Below are 18,838 nucleotides of genomic sequence, written 5' to 3'. Positions count from 1 at the left end.
TGAGCTAACTCAAATATGTTCCCCAAGAATACAGTGACCTACATATAATAAAATCTAATTAACAAGATTTGCTTATAAATTGGGCAGTATTTCTATCTCCCTGTAGCCTTGTTCTACAAAAGTATGGGATGTAAATGTACATTATTAGCATTTATTAAAATGATCTCATGATCTAGAAAGTTTCTTTTTATTACCAGCAAATAAAAAAAAGCCACAAGTTTTATTAAATTTCCTCTTAGAATACTTGTACTTATCAGTTAGGAATATATCATATCATCAAAACATCAAACTCACTGGCTTGAGGCCGTGAGGGCTGTAGCTGTCAATCAGAGGGCTTTTTTCAATGATCATGATGACGTGGGCTGCTGATACTTTGGCTTTGGCATAGTCAGGAGCAAATGAACTGACCTGCCCCACTGCCATGGCACCAAAGACAATAGCTGAGAATACCCTGCAAAAACAAAGACAAAGCATGCATAGAGTTAAGATTATAATGCTAGACAGCGGACAGTTCTACAACTAGAGAGCATTGCCTCAATTAAAAACAGAAGTTAAAAAATAAAACAAAACAAATAAACACTTTTCCTCATAAAGTTCACCTCAGTGTAACATATTGTAAGATGGCCCCATTTCTCATCTGTCTCTGTATCCTCACCTTCTAGTAATGTGACTTTGCAGCTCCCCCTTTAAGAAGAGGAATTAGTTTTCCTAACTTTTGAATCTGGGTTGGCCTGTGACTTGCTTTGCCCAACAGGATGTGGTGGTAGTGATGGTTGCCAGTCCTAAGCCTATCACTCAGGGGCCTGTGTGCTTCTCTCTCTGCCGACTACCATAAGCCCAGCTAGCCTGCTAGCAGACAAGGCACAGAGGGAGTCAAGCTGTGTGGGCCCTGCCAACTAGCTTTTAGTCCCCTGCACATATGAGTGAGCCTCGCTGAGATCTGCTAGGTCTAACCCAGATCAGCAGACCCATCCACCTGACCCATAGACTTGTGGGCAAATAGGAATGTTTGTTATTGTATGTCACTGGGGTTCAGTGGTTAGTTGTTATGTAGTGTGATTGTGGCCATCAATAACGGATGTAGGCATTTGTGACAACGTGGATAGACCTAGAGGATATTATTATAAGTGGAATAAGTCAGACTGAAAAAGACAAACACCCTATGATTTCACTTGTGTGGAATCGAAAAATATAAATGAATAAATAAAAAGCAGAAGACGACCTATAAATCAGAGAAGAGACTGATGGTTGCCAGAGGGGAAGTGGGTGAGAGGAGGGTGAGCAAAATGGGTGAAGGGTAGTGGGAGAGGCAGGTTTCCAGTTATGGGATGAATAAGTCATGAGAATAAAAGGTACAGCATAGGGAATCCAGTCAATATTATAATAGCATTGTATGGTAAGGGATGATAGTTGAACTTGCTGTGAGCATAGCATAATATATAGAGAAGCTGAATCATGTTGCACACCTGAAACTAATGTAATATTGCATGTCAACTATTAAAAATAACAGATATAGGCAGTAGTGCTGAAATTACATTGGATTCTTGGAAAACATGTGAGCTGTACAGCAAAGAGTGAGTTTCTTTTTTTTTTTTTTTTAAGAGTTTATTTATTTATTCATGAGAGACACACACAGAGAGGCAGAGACATAGGCAGAGAAAGAAGCAGGCTCCGTGCAGGGAGCCCTCTGTGGGACTCGATCCGGGACTCCAGGATCATGCCCTGGCTGAAGGCAGGCACTCAACCGCTGAGCCACCCAGGTGTCCCAGAGTGAGTTCCTTATAGAGACAGATACGCTTCTCTCAAAATGCATCCACATGTTTAACCTATGCCATGGGAATCATAGAGGCTTAAAGCTGGGAAGGGTTCTACAGGCTATCAAGAAGTCCAGCTCTCAATATTTGTTCCTTGGGCACTTTTCCTAAGTTGACTTCCATCCTTTGTTTCAGGAAGTAGCAACTTTGACTAAGCCTATTGTTAAAAAGTTCTTTTTCAAATAGAAGAAAAATGTACATCCTTTTACATAATTCAGCCCTTAACTGGAATGTTGTTAAAAAGGCCCTTTGCTTCATTGGGAACTCCTTTCTCTCTCAACACACCAGCTGCCCTCCTCTGGACAGATTTCTCAATATGTCTTTTTATTATTTTATTTTTATGTATTTTTTACTTTTATTATTATTTTTTAAGTTCCAAGTTTTTATTTAAATTCTAGGGAGTTAACATATAGTGTAGTAGTAGTTTTGAGTGTAGAATATATAGTGATTCAACACTTTCATACAACACTCAAAGCTCATCACAAGTGCCTCCCTAATCCCCATCACCTATTTCCACCATCCCCTCCCCTTCCCCCTTCTGGTAACCATCAATTTGTTCTCTATAGTTAAGTGTCGTTTCTTGGTCTGCCTTTCTTCCCCTCCGCCATGTTCATGTTTTGTTTCTTAAATTCTACAGATGAGTGAAATCATATGGCAATTGTCTTTCTCTAATTTTTTTTTCACCTAGCATTATTCTGTCTCCATCCATGTCATTGCAAATGGCAAGATTTCATTCTTTTTTATGGCTGAGTAATATTCCATATATGCCACACCTTCTTTATCCATGCATCAGTCAATGGACATTTGAGCTGTTTCCATAAGTTGGCTATTTCAACATGCCTTGTTAAACAGTGGGCCTGGAATAGGATAATATTTGGGAACCTTCCCAGAAGAATACTATGAGTCCATCACATCCTCTCCTTTGGACTCTAAATAAATCATATAAATGGTTCATCTCAGGCTTGCCATCATTCGTTCCTGTGAGATCTTTTAAAAATGGACTACTTTCAGAAAGGTATCTCCTTTTCTTTATGTGGAAGATTGATTTTTCCAGTCTAAATGCCCACATGTCAGCAATTTTAATCAATTCAATGCCTTATCTTGAAGTAAAGCAATATATCAAATAATTATCTAATCAAAACCCCAATGCCAGTGATGCCTGGTTTTGATCTTTTGGCTCAAGTCAAAAATAGCTCCTGTGTATCATTTGTCAGAGATATTAAGTGGAAATTTTAAATCCTCTGTTGAGGTCATCCTGAGCAAACTATAATGCATACACAAGGGAATGTCTAGATAGAACAAAAATATTATACTAACACCTTATATTAACCAGGCTTAAATGATTCTGATTTAAATGTAAAACTTTACTATCACTAATCATGGTATGCTATCAAAGGGAAGACTCTCACTCACCACCAAATCTAGATGCTCAGAAAGATTATACATACTTTTCACTACCCAACTGCTTATTTAAGTACTTCAGAAGTAAAATTAAGTTCAAGTCTGTCTTTCCCTGACTGAAGTATAATTTTTTGCGTTCATAGCAATGGAGCAGAAATCCTCCTAATCTAGCTTTTCCTTTATCATTTCTGAATTTCTTCAGCTCTTACCTTCTAATCGCTCTTTTTGTGTATCAAGGAAAACAAATTTATCCTAGAATCTCCCAAGGCTTGCAAAACTCAGTGTCGCACACCTGCCCTTTAGCTGCCCTGTTCAGAGACTTCTTTAAAAGGAGCCAGGCAGGCAGCCCGGGTGGCTCAGCGGTTTAGCGTCGCCTTCAGCCCAGGGCGTGACCCTGGAGACCCGGGACTGAGTCCCACGTTGTGCTCCCTGCATGGAGTCTGCTTCTCCCTCTGCCTGTGTCTCTGCCTCTCTTTCTCTCTGTGTCTCTCATGAATAAATAAATAAAATCTTTAAAAAATAAAAATAAAATAAAAATAAAATGAACCAGGCAGTTGGTGCAGGGTTAGGTTTCTTCCCAAATGCCAAAACCTCCTGGAAACCCCTTACTGAATCACTACCATCACTGAGCCAAAGATTCAGAAAGGTCAAATGTATGAGTCAGCACTGGGGAGGAGGCCAGTCATTGATTCCCCAGAAGAAATGGGGTTACTTCAGTGATACTACACAGAGACTCAGGAAAAATTCCACCTTTGGAATAACCAGAATCATGAACCTTACAGTAAGGTTTTCTATCCAGGCATGAAGATGTTTACCTCAGTTTTATTTCTAGAGTTCGATTGCCAACATTTACAAGAGAACATCCAATATTTATGATGTACCCAATACTCACAAAAGAACATCCTGAAAGTTCATGAACTCATTTGCCACCAAGTAGGCACCAAACCGGAAACAGCCAGCATAGGAAAAATACATCATTGCCTGGGTGATAGAAAATGAGACCCCGAAGATGTGTGCTTTCCTCAAAGAGTTTCTGAAAAGAAGACATTACGAAACTTACTTGACTTTGATTTCTCAGTTCTTAAAACATAACCTGTGCTAGATCAGCAGTGGGGCATGGTGGGCAATAATGAGTTCAGTTTCCAAAAACATAAGTTTGGTCTTCATTTTTCTACTTGTGAAAATTTAGGACACTGCCTAATGGAGGATTAGCCACACCTCCAAGTGTTAGGGCAACTTAAAATAAGCTGAGGAAAACATGAAGAGCCTGTTAGGGGTTAATATAAATACAAGTGCCTTCCCTTTCTCCCCACTTTTGGGCATACAAAATATATGCACTCTTGAGTAAACATTCATTCAACACACATTTACCCAACATCTACAAGCTGCAAGGACCATGGTGCATGATGCAGAAGAATCAGTCGTGTTCTTGCCCTTGGGGACCCAGCAGTCAAGTTGACTATAATTATGCAATGAAGGAACACTATGAATACCATGTTAGGAAAAGAAAGGAGGAAGCCCTGAACTCTCTGGGGGATTTAGAGAAGGCTTCACAAGGCGTAACATTGGTGGGTTTTCTGAGCCACATTAACTGGGTGATGTAGAGGGATCAGGCTGGTGAGTAGGCACTGGGCCTCCCACCTCTGCTCCAACCATGTCAACTCTGTTTCTATCTGTTTCATATATTGTGTTTCAAATGAAGACATCTTCAGAAAAAAAGGCTCTACTATTATTTTAAAAAAAAGTTTGTAAATCCATCAATTAAATCCAGCGGTCTCCTTTTACCATATAAAAAACTGAGATTCAAAGAGGTTGGGCTTAAAAAAAAAAAAAAAAAAAAAAGAGGTTGGGCTTACTTTTAGAACCCTCACGGATAAGTTCATTAAAGGAAATACAAAAGTTCTCCACTAGAAAACCTCAAGAGAGGAAGGAAAGTCATCCTCAAGAAGTACCACCTCCTCACCCAGGTCCCACAGATACATCTGATTTCATATTCCATAGAGAACTCATCCCCACTGAGAGCAAGTAATAGGGTCATTACCCAAGCTTGGCATTAGAGAGTCATTCTCTATCTAACCTCTCCCCTCTGCTTCCCATCAGTTACTGCTCTTACAGGTTCTACCTTGGAGAGGTCAGGGTCTTGTGATTTCTCTCCTGGATAATTACAAGTGCTTCATGGTTGGTTCCCTTCTAATAGCTTCTCTGCTTGTTCCCCATCTTCTGGCCAAAGTAACCTTTCTGACAACGAATCTGGTGATGGATAAGCCTCCTCATAATCCCCTCCTACTCTTCAGTGGTTATTACCTGTATGGTACTTGCAAACTCTGTGCATACATGTATTCAAACTTCTGCTCCCGAGTCAAAGAAACAACAGTTCGGAAGTTTTCGATGGCTTCTGTAGCAATCTGTAACAAAGAGCCCCCAGGCACAAAGTGAATAGTGGTAATTAGTATGAAGTCCATAAAGAGATTAATAAAGTTAATTTTATTATTATATATTACTCATTTATTATGACCTATGAGCTTCTTCACCATGAATAAGGAGACTAATTTATTAAATCAAATTTTAGATCTGGAAGGAAGATTGGCTAATTCAATTTCCTCTTTATAGAGAGAGAAGCTAAATCTTAAAAAGACAGGATAGTTAGCTAAAGCCGCATAGCTTTACAGGGCCTTTTTTTTTTTTAAACAGGGCTAAAATTCACCTGAGAGCTCAGTATTTTACATCTACATCGCAGTGATCTTTTTTCTATGGCATTTTAGGTTTATAGTTATTTTATATGTATTTTAAATGTGATGTTTATGTTTTTCTCTCTATAATTATCATTCTTGACAACTAAGGAATATTTGGGAAATACTGAGAAGATAAAAAAAACTAATAGAAAACTACATATAGATATATTTTATATATTAGCTTACAAATTGTTTTTTTTTTCTAAGCATATACGTACATAAGAAAATTGGGACCAAAGTCTCTATTTGGCTTTTACATCAGTATTTTTTACCTTGACAAATATCAAGAGCATTTTCCAAGGTCATTAAATATACATTAAATAATGAGCTATTTACAGGCCACATATCTTAGCCAGTAAAGCACTCCTTTATTGTTGAACAAGGTTTTCCATTCTCTTCCTATTAAAAATAATAATACTATGATAGACATCCTTACACATAAACCTTTGTCAAAAGTAAATTATTTTCTTAAGAGAAGTTCTTAAAAGTGAAATTACTAGGTCAAAGGGAATAAACTACTCTTTAAGGAACCTGGCACATATTATCAATGTATTTTCCAGAAAGTTTTTGTCACTCAGTTATTTTTTAACTGAATGCAATTTCCAACAAGTCTTTGTGATTAGTACAAATACATCCTTTTGGATTCTGGGTAAAAGATTCTGGAAAACATGAAAAACTCCAGTGTACAAAATGAGATGTCAGCCTGTATCAGCCATGTGACTAAATTATAAATTATAAATCAATAACTAAGAGAAATCATACTTCTACAAAGATTTTCTTCCTTTCTCTGGCCTGTACACTGGTCAGAGCTGATTTGTTTTTTTAAGAGCAGAAAGAGGGGTAGAGGGAAAGAGAGAATCTCAAGCAGACTCTACACCCAATGTGGAGCATGACATGGGGCTCTATCTCATAACACTGAGATCAAAATCTGAGCTAAATGATTTACGACTTAAAAAATCATAAACATGAAACCTCACTTATTCCTTACTAAATCCTATACAAATTACCTAACATCAAAGGGCAAAGCAAATATTTGATACAACATAAGTCAGTTTTAAAGAGTAACGCAAAGAGCTATTAGAAGAAAAAGAAAAAAAAAAAGAAAAACAATATTATATATACTTAAAAACAAAAACTTATTTAAAAAGTAAAGTTAAAAATATTACACTCCGACCCAATTAGGCCAAGAATATCACACTATATTTACTCTAAACTACTGACAAAGATAGAAAAACATCCAGATTCAATTCATGTTAAAATATTTCATAAAAATCTGTACACACTATGAAAATAATATACATTCATTTTAGAAAATCCTAAAAGTACAGAAAACATAAAGTTAGAGGAACAAATTCACCTCCAATCAAACCCCCACACAATCCTGGTTCAGACCCGTGTTAGAAATATTTTCAATGATAATGCTCCCAACAGAAAGGTTTTTTTGCTTTAGTAAGGAAATTCAACAAATTATAACAATGTCTGCTAAAAACAGATTTTACTGTAAATTTCAATGTGGTTTCTAGGAAAGATTTTCTGTGCACCATTTTCTAAGAGAAGTGTGTTTTGTTTCTGACTGGTCTATAAATGTGGTCACTTCATAGAGAGTGTCAACAGCCCACTACAAGTGAATTTATGAGTCACAGACCTCACGTAGTGAGTAAAACAATACAGTAATCACTTCACAATCATCTTTATCTTGCTTCACAATGAAGCAATTAGGAAAAGGCTTAATTAGTACTCTGTATTCTCAAAGCTTCATGTTCTCCAAGAGTTTTAAATAGAGACTCAGTAACCACTATAAGCAGATAGAACTTCTTTAAATAAGATTTATTACTTATTTCAGGGAGAGAGAGAGCAGGAGGAGGGGCAGAAGGAGAGGGAGAGAGAGAATCTCAATCTGACTCCCTGCCCAGCACAGAGCCCGACTTGTGGCTCCATCTCATGAGCCATAGATCATATGAACCCATGAGATCACCCCCTGAGCCCAAACCAAGACTCAGATGCTCAACAGACTGAGTCACCTAGAAACTCCAAGGAAAGAGAATTTCTAATGTGGAAAGAGTAAATAGCATTGAGTTTCCTTCAGTAGCCATCATGAATTAAATAATTTTGAAGAAAGCAACATATATATTTTTTTCTAGAAAGAAAAAAAATCCCTCCTGGTGCCTCTCTTTTTATCCCCAAATAAACTGATGTTTGCTTATGGCTTTTTTCTGAAAGGGAAAAATCATCTATTTTATTAAGATGTTCATTAGTCAATAATAATGTGACAGAAATCTATGGAGCACAAGCAAGGTAGGGGCCATGAGCAGGCTGACAGCACACAATCCTGCTCTGGGATCCTGGGCCTGCTCTGTTCCTTTAAAGGCAAATCCACAGACATAGTCCTATCCCCATGAAGCTTATGTCTTAGTAGGGAAGACAGACCATGAATCAATAAAGAAAGAAATAGTAAAGAAACCTCAAGTGCTGAGAAGTGTCACAAATTATTTCAAGTTTTAAGAAAAGCCTCTCTGAAGAAATATTAATGCTGAGACCTGAATAATGTAAAGGAACCAGCCATGAAAAATCAGAGGGAGCCAGCATGGAATGTTCCAGGAACTGAAAAAGGAAGCCCATGAAGCCAGAGAGGGGTAGGCATGGGAGAAAGTAGAGAAAGATGAGTTCACAGTTGTTAGGGAGGCTGGGTCATGAAGAATCTTATAAACCAGGGTAAAAAGTTGATCTTATTCCAAGTGTGATCAGAAGCCACTGGAGGGTTTTAAGTTGGTAATTGGTTAGCATGATCTTATTTGTGTTTGTAAGACATCAGTGTGGCTTCTGTGAGAGGAATATAGAAAGCAGGTGGACAAGAAAGGAAGGAGTGGAAGTAGGGAGATCAGTTAGATTATTGCTGTGTGATTTGGGCAGGTTACCTGACTTCTCTGAACCTCAGGTTTTGTCATCTAACAGGCATAATCCAAAAGAGTTATTAAGAATATCAAATGAGAAAATGCATACAGAGCTCCTCTGTGATGCTGGCATATAATAAATACTCAATAAATGGTAACCTGGGAATGATGAGCTTTGGGAGTTGATTTTCAAAATTACATGGACTGGATGATGCTGCAACCTCCACTTTCCCTACCTGCATTAGCCTGTCTCGTGAACCACCACTGAATCAGAGCATTTATCTCACCTACAACATTTGCTCAGTGAGCCTGCCACATTCACACATAACCACGTGCATCGGCACCCTTTCCTTTGCCCCATGTGATACAACTCCAAGAGTCTTAAATCTGATGCACCACTTCAAAGGTGATAACCTATGGTGTGCAATGAATTACCTTATAACTATATCTTATAACTTGATCACTTTCTTCCAATAAATGACCTAAGGCTCCTTTCTGGTACATTTTGAACACCTCAGGAAATGATGATACTACGTTTTCTTTTTATACATGTTGTCCTATATTTTTCTGTCTTCTCATATGAAAAGCCAACAGCAGAGGTGGGAAAAGAAAAAAACAAGACAGTACAATATTAAATGAAGTGACTGGTCACAGAACAGGTTCCCTGACAGGGGCTTCCTAGGTCTGTGCCCTGACTCTTGGGAACCTTGAAGGGTCCACTAATAAATGTATCCCTACCCAGTTTTGGGGGTCACTCATACTCTGACAATTTCCATTTCTGTATTGACAAAAATTATGTGATATCAGATTTGTTTGGCCATTAGCAGACTTCCCTGGGTCTTCACAGAGGCACAGCTTTGGATCTCCACTCTGAGGCTTATCAGTCTAAAGCACGGGGGTCATTACCCATCTTCAGCTGAAAAAAGAGTTAATGACAGAGCCTACCTTCAAGGCTACAATGAGGAAGTAAAGCTTTACCCAGGAAACACAGTAAATGCCATACAAGCATTTGTTTAAAAAACAACAACTACAACAACAAATAGACAAGTATGCAAGAAGAGAAGGAGAAGAAAGAAAAAAAAAAGTAGTGGTAGCAGTGGCAATAGCAGTAGTAGGATAAAGTTAAATAGAATTAAGATGCTAGCAGGAGGCATGATAAAAAAGGAAAGAGTGCTAATAATTTAACCCCTATAGAATAAATACCTTTAGGACTTTTCCATATTTTAATCCCCTTAATCATAACATCATATGTAATTAAATAGGGCAACCCTCCTCAGTAAAGGAATGGATTTCAGCCTGCTTGCGGGGATGGGGGGTAGAGGATGTAGAGGAAGAGTGTAAAGACAATGGTTTGAAACTAGAAAAGCCTAATAAAATTAGTCATTGGCCTGTAGCCTCAGTATTTGTTTTGCTCCTTTTCTTCCATTTCCAATCTGCTGAACAAGTGTCAGGTGAGACTGCTGAGGAATAGTTATAACACCGTTCTCCAAGCATAGTAAGTAGTAGTGAGTAACAGAACAACACTGATTAGAATATTTTGCTCTATTAGATCAGCAGTGATATTTGGTTGACTCACCTTCCCAGCTCCTTCTAGCTCTTTCTTATCTTTCAGTGCTTGTCCAGACAACATTTTCATTTCAACAACTCCTGCTATTGCAATGATGGGTACAATTGCTAAGAGTAAAAGTGTTAATTGCCAACCATAGATTAAGGATATAATAATGCCTGTCCCAAGATTTGCTATATTCTGGGTAATGACAGCAAGCCTGGAACCTATAGCCTACAAGAAAAAAAAAAAAAAAAAAAAGACAGAACAAATTACAGAAATGCTTTCATATTCTCTTTAAAAATCTATGCCTAGATTTTCTTCAGGATGATGACAATTCAGCTTCATGAAATTCTATTAATTATCTTCTCAGTTACAAAATAAAAATAAAAGGTTTACTAATAAGTTTATTTGGTTTCTAAAATAAAGATTTCAGAGTAAATCTTGAAAGTAAATACTGAAGACTTCAGAGTAAATACTGAAAGTAGAAGATCAATAATTCAGATCTAAATTACATATTTGTATCTCTTCAATTTTTTTTAAATCCATGCCCAGTGTGGAGCTCAATGCAGGGCTTGAACTCACAACCCTGAGAACAAGACCTGAGCTGAGATCAAGAGTCAAATGCTTAACCAAATGAGCCACCTAGTCACACCTCTATTCTTCTTCTTTTTTTTTTTAAGGCAGTAAAACAAGGTGATGGCACAAAGCTCTGGAAAAGGGAGGGGACCCGAAAGGGTTGTCACCAGAGTTTCTAAGTTTAGGGGTTTTTTAGGCTTGCTTGGTGGGCTGTTTTAATTTGATTAACCCTCCATGTGCCTGTCATCCAGTCAGGTCTTGGTCATTTATCTATCACATGGGAAAAGGTGGAAGGATCTCTTTTAATTTTTAATACAAAGAAGATTTTCATTAATCAATGAAACTATGATCACTAAAGCAATCTATTCAAATTAATAAAAGATAAAATAGTCCAACAGTGACACAGGAAATGTTGGCAATTTCCTATATTAGATGCATAGCTACTCATAAGTTGAACCTAATATTTGTCATTAAGAATATCCAAATATATCTTGGCCTATTTGAGATGCTTATTGTGTTTAATTTAACCTTCATTTGATGTGGAAAAACTACACAGAGCTGGAAGTTATGGAATTTAAATTAGGATATTAAGCGGGCATCAGAGCCTTTAGTCTGAATGCTAGAGGGGGCCCGAAGCATGACTTTCAGTAGCATGCAGTGACTTCCAGTTCTAAAGCCAAAAGTCAAACTATAAAGTCAATTCAGTCTACTACTCCACACTGTACTTCTCTACCTTAGAAACACCCAAGCCCTCAATCCATTTCAAATTCTTGATCTGATCCCCAGATCTGGAAACGGCCCATATTTTTTCTACTCACAAAGTTCTCTCTGCATGCATGGAGCCAGACTCAGGTAAAGATTATGATGGAGTAGAGTCCAGAATGGTCACTATCTCCTCTGTGACTTTGGACAAATTTCTCCCAACCCTCAAAATGAGAAAATATGTTGATTAATAACCAAAACTTCTCTCAGCCCTAAATTTTAGGATGGAATTCTTTATATTCCCCCTTCTCCATCACTCCAGTGTCAACCCTCTGCAATCATTCAACACCTATGTGATGTAAACACTAGGCCGGTAATTAGGGGACAAGGGTATTGCAACTACCAGGAGCCTCTGTACATTAAATTCTATACCAGGATTTGTACCATACAGCATGAAAAATGGAGCATTTCTTTTTATTTGATGCACCCATTGGATTTCTATCAGAGGGATGCTTAACCAAATTTGACTTAAGCCAAAGAATGAAGTGGATTTCAATGCCAGCTCTTTGTATTGAACATTTTCAATCTGAAAGTCAAAGGTTACAAGCCAGAAAGTCTGTGGCATGGGGATGATGTAGATTGCGCCTGTTCTCAGAATCTACAAATCCTACCCAGAACTCATTTCCCACAGCAACTGACTGAGAGAAGCCTCAGAACATCCCGCAAGCTCACAGCAGGTGAACCACTCTAGAACATTACTGTCCTTTATCCCAAAGACTAACACTCACGGTTCCACATCTATTCCTCATGCGGAATATGAGTCTAGAGTTCTGAGGATCACAGTTAATGGGACAGCAAAGATTAATAGTAGCATGGTAATTTTCATTTCAAAAAAGTAGAGCTGAGGGGAACCTGGGCGGCTCAGTGGTTGAGTGTGTGCCTTTAGCTCAGGTCTTGATCCCGGGATCTGGGATCGAGTCCCACATTGGGCTCCTTGCAGGGAGCCTGCTTTTCCCTCTGCCTATGTCTCTGCCTCTCTCTGTGTGTCTTTCATGAATAAATAAATAAAATATTTTTTAAAAAGTACAGCTGAGAGAAGATAACAATCCAAAAATCACAGCCCAAGCGTGAAACAGGGTCAGACAAAAATAGGCTAACACTTGAAATCCACCAAGACCCCTCATTACCTCTCCACCCTACCACACATTCAAGTAATTATATCTCACTTCCTCTTCTACTCATTTTTCTGCCCATTCTGCCTTGTTACTCCCTGCTCTGCTATTTATTTCCTCCTCCAAACATAACCATATTGCTTGAAATCTAATTTAAAACATTTATGATACTGAAAAAAAAAGCCTATTTCTTGAACCTCTTTCTGAAATTAGAAACATTTATAACATCATCTTTTCCTCAACCACCTTCTCCTCGGAAAAACATTTTTTAACTACACGGTGGCTTTTGATCTCTCCACGGCTCTCATTTGCTTTTTTTTCCCTGCAGAATTCTAGTCCTAATACCAAAATAAAACTTAAAAGCTCATCATTTCCCAGGTAAAATATTGAGATATATTTTCTCCTGATTTATTTCTAGCAGAATTATGTTGCTTACTTAAAAATACATCTGAGAACATGTTTCATTGACAATGAAGTTAAATATGAAGACCATTAAACCTAGACAAATATTATCACTAACTATATACACACAAACTTGAGTTAGCCCTGCCTTGGGTGGATGATTTTTGACAGTACTGCTTACTTTGGATATTTTTAGATATAAAAAATTAGTTTCACTACTTCCCACCATGAAATAGACAGATGGAAGGGTATATACATGTATATATGAGTGTATATATGAACATGTATATATATATGTGTATATACATATTTACACATCTCACACATACACCCCATCATAAACAGGTCAGCTGGTAGTATAAAGTGGATACAACTACACTGTCTCTGCTGATTTGTGGTAACAGCTACATTGGGCTTTTCAATTTGTGATGACACTCACAGCCCTACTTGCTTCCTCTTGCTTGGTCCTTCTCTATTAGCTGTTGTTCGAAGTTCTGGAAAAACAGTTCTGACTTGATGGCTCATACACGGTGTGCAGGTGCCTGTGCTAGGAGGGCCATGCGAGTGCAGGTTTGAAGAAGCAAGTGAAAAGCACCTGGTCAACACCAGCAGGCAACCAGGGACTGCTGGAGTTCCTGCGAGTGGCCGAGGACCTCAAAGGCAACAGTAGAGGGAGAGGGCTGACCACCCATGTGACAAATACAGGAAAGGAAGGGGGCTAAGGGCAGACCACAACCCCAGAGGGACCTCAGAGGAGGGGAGAAAAACTACCTGTGCATGATGCTCACACTACACCTGCTCATGGTTCTGGCACCCAGGACTGAGTTTCCTCTAGGATGTGGCCTCCACACCAAATGGGCTATCGGCCGAGTGTATCGACGCAAGCATATCGCGCACACGACCAGGTCTCCGTGAAAGGCCTACTAAAGTTATGGCAGCAAAGTTCAACTAGGAAAAACTGGATTTCAGAAATTTAAGTACACAATTTGTCCACACTGATTATGGTCCCCAAGAATGGCTTCTGAAGGGAGGGAGCAATATTGGATTGACCCCAAGCTCACTGGATGATTCTCAATACGATTTATTATTATTATTTTATTTATTCAGTTTTATAATATTTTGTTTATTTATTCATGAGAGACATAGAGAGAGAGGCAGAGACACAGACAGAAGGAAAATCAGGCTCCCTGCGGGGAGCCCGATGTGAGGCTCAATCCCCGGATCACCACCTGGGCAGCTGTCCAACTGCTGAGCCACCCAGGAGTCCTGCAGAAAGTCCTTTAATGATTTGTCCAATTGTGTTAGCTCTCTTTTCTCCTTCCTCATGATTCCACTCCCAACAGGTTTGTTCCTACCACTCCCTGGAAACAGTTCTTGTCAACAGCATAAGCACCTCTGTGCCATAAAATGTTCAGTCATCTTGTAAGCTCATTGGCGTGTTTGATATCCTAGACTGCTCCTCCTTAAAATGCTTTTTCCATGTTGTGTCTAGGACACTGCTCTCTTCCCTCTCCGACTCCCTCTCAGTTTTCTCTATGGGTCCATCCTCATAGCCCTGACCTCAGGGCCCAGGACTTGCTATGCTCTCTACCTACATACACTTCTTTAGCTCTCTCACTCAGTCTCATAGTTTCTAGGCCACCACTGCACTGAAAAATCTCCAAGTGTCTATTTCCAGACCAGACTTCTGTGTTCAACTCCAGACTTACACATCTCTCTGCCTTCTTGACATCTCCACGGGGACGTCTCACTGGGCATCTCAAAATTACCATGCTCCAAAAAGAACTCTCAATTCTCCCTCAAATCTGTTCTTTCAACAGGCTCCCAGTTTCATTAAAAAGTGACTCCATTTCTTAAGTAATGCAGGTCAAAAATTGTGGAGACATTCTAAATCCCCATTATCTTCTACCCTGTGTATAACCAACAGATTCCGTTGGCTAGATCTTCAGACTATGTCCTGGATCTGATTACTTTTTGTCACCTTCAGTATGACCACCCCAGTCTTCCAGTCTAAAACATTATCATCTCTCCCCTGATTTATGGCAAAAGAGACCCTGCCTCCACCCTTGCCTCCTTCAGCCTAGTCCTACAGCAGCCTTAAAAAATTTCAGATCACATCACTCCTGTATTTGAAACCCTGCAATGGTTTCCTGTCTATTTCCAGATATAATACTGATCTCAATTCTTATGACTCTTCCTTTCACTTACTTTACTCCCACCCTACTATCCTCTTTACTGTTTTGGGAACAGTTATGGAAATGCTTCTGCCTCAGGGCCTTAGCACTTGCCGATCTTTCTGTTTAGAACACTCCTCTCCACACATCTACAGGGTTAGTACCTTTCCCTCACTCAGGCCTCTTGCGTAACCACCATATCTTTGAGGCCTTCCTTATCTGACAACTAGAAAGCCCCTATCTATACATCCTGCTACCACTTATTTCCCACAGCACTTAATGACAATCTGACATACCATGTAGACATATAAGGCCAGGGTTGTTGTCTGTTTTGAGAAGTTCAAAGGTATTACAAGTAATGTATATTTGGCTCTGCTAGGTGCCATACGACTCAATCAAACCTCAATTTTTGTTGATTTGTTTGCTTTGAGTAAAGAAATCTATATGAAAACAATTCCTAAGACTTATAATTTTAAAACTCCATGTGCTTTCATATTGATCACCTAATTTATTCTTACAGAAGCCCCATTTATTAAATAGAAGAAACTTTAATATAGAGCTACCTTAGAGAAAGACTAAAAGATAAAGATTAGTAAGGTTCAAGGGAGGGAAGGACATGGCAGAGATCATATGCTTTTTTTCAAATCCTACATCATCTTGTAGATTTTTGCCATCAGCAGTTGTAGTTGAAGAAGAAACTGTCACTTCCTCCACAAATCAAGACCTCGTTTCTAGTTATACCAATTAAAGAGAGTCATAAAGTAGTAAAATTTAAGCTTCATAACATCATAAAGCTGTTCCTTCTAACCACTGCTTTAATTTTTTAATGTGTTTCTCATTTTTTTTCTTTTTTCCCTTATTTCTTTCAACCTGTTTTTATTTTATTTTTTTTACACACAGAGAGTACATGCACATGAACAGGGTGGGCGGGGAGACAGAGGAGGGAGAGAGAGAGAGAATGTTAAGCAGACTCCATGCCTGCCCAGTGCAGAGCCCAAAATGGGGCTCTATCCACGACCCTGACAGCATGACCTGAGCCGAAATCAAGAGTCCAATGCTTAACCGACTGAGCCACCCATGTCCCCCTCAACCTTATTTTTAGATTTTTTCCCTCTTCTCTCAACTGCAGTGCTCCTAAACATTTATACAGAAACTTTATGCATTCTTTTTTTCAGTAGCAATTACAGTTTTCTGTTGATTAACTGAACACAAAACAGACTGAAGATACATGATATGCTGCTGGTAAATACTTCTTTTTCTAAATAATTATCCTTCCATGTGTATCTTGTTAAAGCATGACTAACTAGTAAATAACAAAAGAAAGCCTATAAATTATGCATATACTATACAGTATATAATGTTTAAATGGTTAACATTTTTGCTATAAGGCACATGATTGGTTGTGTGACATATTTATCTAATATTTTAATGATGATGAGAACACTTGTAATGAGAAAATTAATTTCATGCTGAGATCCAAAATGGCCAATTAAGACAAACACCAGCAGAACGAAGGCACATACCCCTTTAACTTGAGCCGCATCATTGGCAAGCCTGGTTGTCAATGCTCCAGTGGTGTTTTTAGGGTCATCAAACCAGCTGACATCCTGTGGCACAAAAAATGACTTTAGTGTCTTAAAGCTTTATTTATAAGACCCTTAGTTTTGAGGGCAAGGACAGGGTCAGGTTGGTGATTACTTCTATCCCTGCATTTAGCACTCAGGATTTGACACTCAATAGACGAGAAAGGAACAGATGAATACATAAATAATTTCATTTGTTAAGATAATTTTTTCCCTCTCTTCTTCTCTGCCTTCTTTTATCCAAATGTGATTTTAAGTGTTGGATCTATACAACCGTGAACAAAAAAGAAAAAGTTGCTGCTTTCATGAAGCTTAGACTCTAGAGATGGATGCCACAAGTAAATAAATACATATTATGCCAGGTGGTAATAAGTGCTATGAAGAAAAATAGAGCAGAGTAAGAGGGAAAAAGTGAAAAAAAAAAGGCACAGAGAAGGCCTCTCTAATGTGATATTTGAGCAGAGATGTGAGGGAAGAGAATATCTGAGAGAAGGAGGAAACAGCTTGTGCAAAGGCCCTGAGGCAAAGGCATACTTGATCTATCCATGCATTTTCTTTTCTTTTTTTTTTTTTTTATCCATGCATTTTCAAGAAAGCTTTAAGGGCTTTAAAAACCTTTGTATGAATTTATAAAAGTTGCCTCTTCTTTTGGACAGATTTCCACTCTCATTTGGCTCTCCTACTCCTTCCCTCTCTTATCCTTATGCAGTAAGCCATTGTGTACAGACTGTACAGTGGGAAAAGAGGGAAGCTGTAGGAGATGGGTCTGAGAGTGACAGGGACCACATCATTTATGACCTTAGAGGCAACTGTAAAGATTCCAGATTTTACCCTAAGGTATATGAGTAGCTGCCAGCAGGTTTTGGGTAGAGGCGTGTGATTTAACTTATATTTCAGAAGGATTACCCTGGCTCTTGGAGGTGAAACTAATGGATTTGAATAAGAATGGGGGCAGCGAGACCAGTTAGGAGGCTATTGTAACATCACATGGAAAGAGAAGGGTCAAAAATGACCTTAAAGTTCTTAGCCTGAACAACAGGTACAATGGAGCTGCCGCGACAGATATGATGGAAGACTAGGTAAGAAGTAAGCCCCATGGCAAAGGGAGACCAAAAGTTCAATTTTAGAAATGAGAGCATGAAATGCTACCTAGACATCCAAATAGAGAGGCTGAATAGGCAGTTTAGATAACTGTAGTTTAGGGCAGAATAAATGAAATGGGTTTAAAAAAATCAACAAAAGAAATCTAGATGAAAATTTAAGTTTAACATAAAATAGGATTTTTTTATAAAGCCATTTACTAATTTTTTAATTTTTTAATTTAATTCAATTCAATTAATTAACATATATTATTAGCTTCAGAGGTAGAGTTCAGGGATTCATCAGTTGAGTACAACACCCAGTGCTCATTACATCACATGCCCCCCTTAATGCCCATCACCCAGTTACCACATCCCTCCTTCCCCTCAGCAACCCTCAGTTTGTTTCCTATAGTTAAGAGTCTCCTATGGTTTGCCTCCCTCCCTGATTTCATCCCATTTTATTTTTTCCCTCCTTTCCCTATGATCCCTTGTTTTGTTTCTTAAATTTCACATATGAGTGAGATCATATACTAAATGGCTGTCTCTGATTGACTTATTTCACTCAGCATAATACCCTCTAGTTCCCTCCACCTTGTTGCAAATGACAAGACTTCATTTTTTTGATGGTTGAGTAGTATTCCATTGGAGATATATACATACCACATCTTTATTCATTCATCTGTCAATGGACATCTGGGTTCTTTCCATAGTTTGGCTATTGCGGACATTGCTGCTATGAACATTGGGGTGCAGGTGTCCC

At 38.5% G+C, this 18,838-nt stretch overlaps 1 protein-coding gene across 3 annotated transcripts in view; it reads right to left on the bottom strand.

The window, feature by feature from the left end:
* ABCB1 (ATP binding cassette subfamily B member 1) overlaps positions 1-18,838 on the bottom strand; it is a 206,545-nt gene that overhangs the window by 10,789 nt on the left and 176,918 nt on the right. For all 3 annotated transcript variants that reach the window (XM_077857100.1, XM_077857099.1, XM_077857101.1), the window contains 5 exons: positions 16,937-17,020; positions 10,415-10,618; positions 5,520-5,620; positions 4,108-4,248; positions 295-451 (listed from right to left, as the gene is read on the bottom strand). In XM_077857100.1, the coding sequence (XP_077713226.1) occupies positions 295-451; positions 4,108-4,248; positions 5,520-5,620; positions 10,415-10,618; positions 16,937-17,020 (687 nt within the window). The remainder of the gene's footprint in view (positions 1-294; positions 452-4,107; positions 4,249-5,519; positions 5,621-10,414; positions 10,619-16,936; positions 17,021-18,838) is intronic.

Source organism: Canis aureus, chromosome 18 (genome assembly GCF_053574225.1).
Source record: "Canis aureus isolate CA01 chromosome 18, VMU_Caureus_v.1.0, whole genome shotgun sequence".
In the NCBI taxonomy this organism is placed as follows: Eukaryota; Metazoa; Chordata; class Mammalia; order Carnivora; family Canidae; genus Canis; species Canis aureus.
This window is presented reverse-complemented; position numbering and strand designations above follow the sequence as displayed.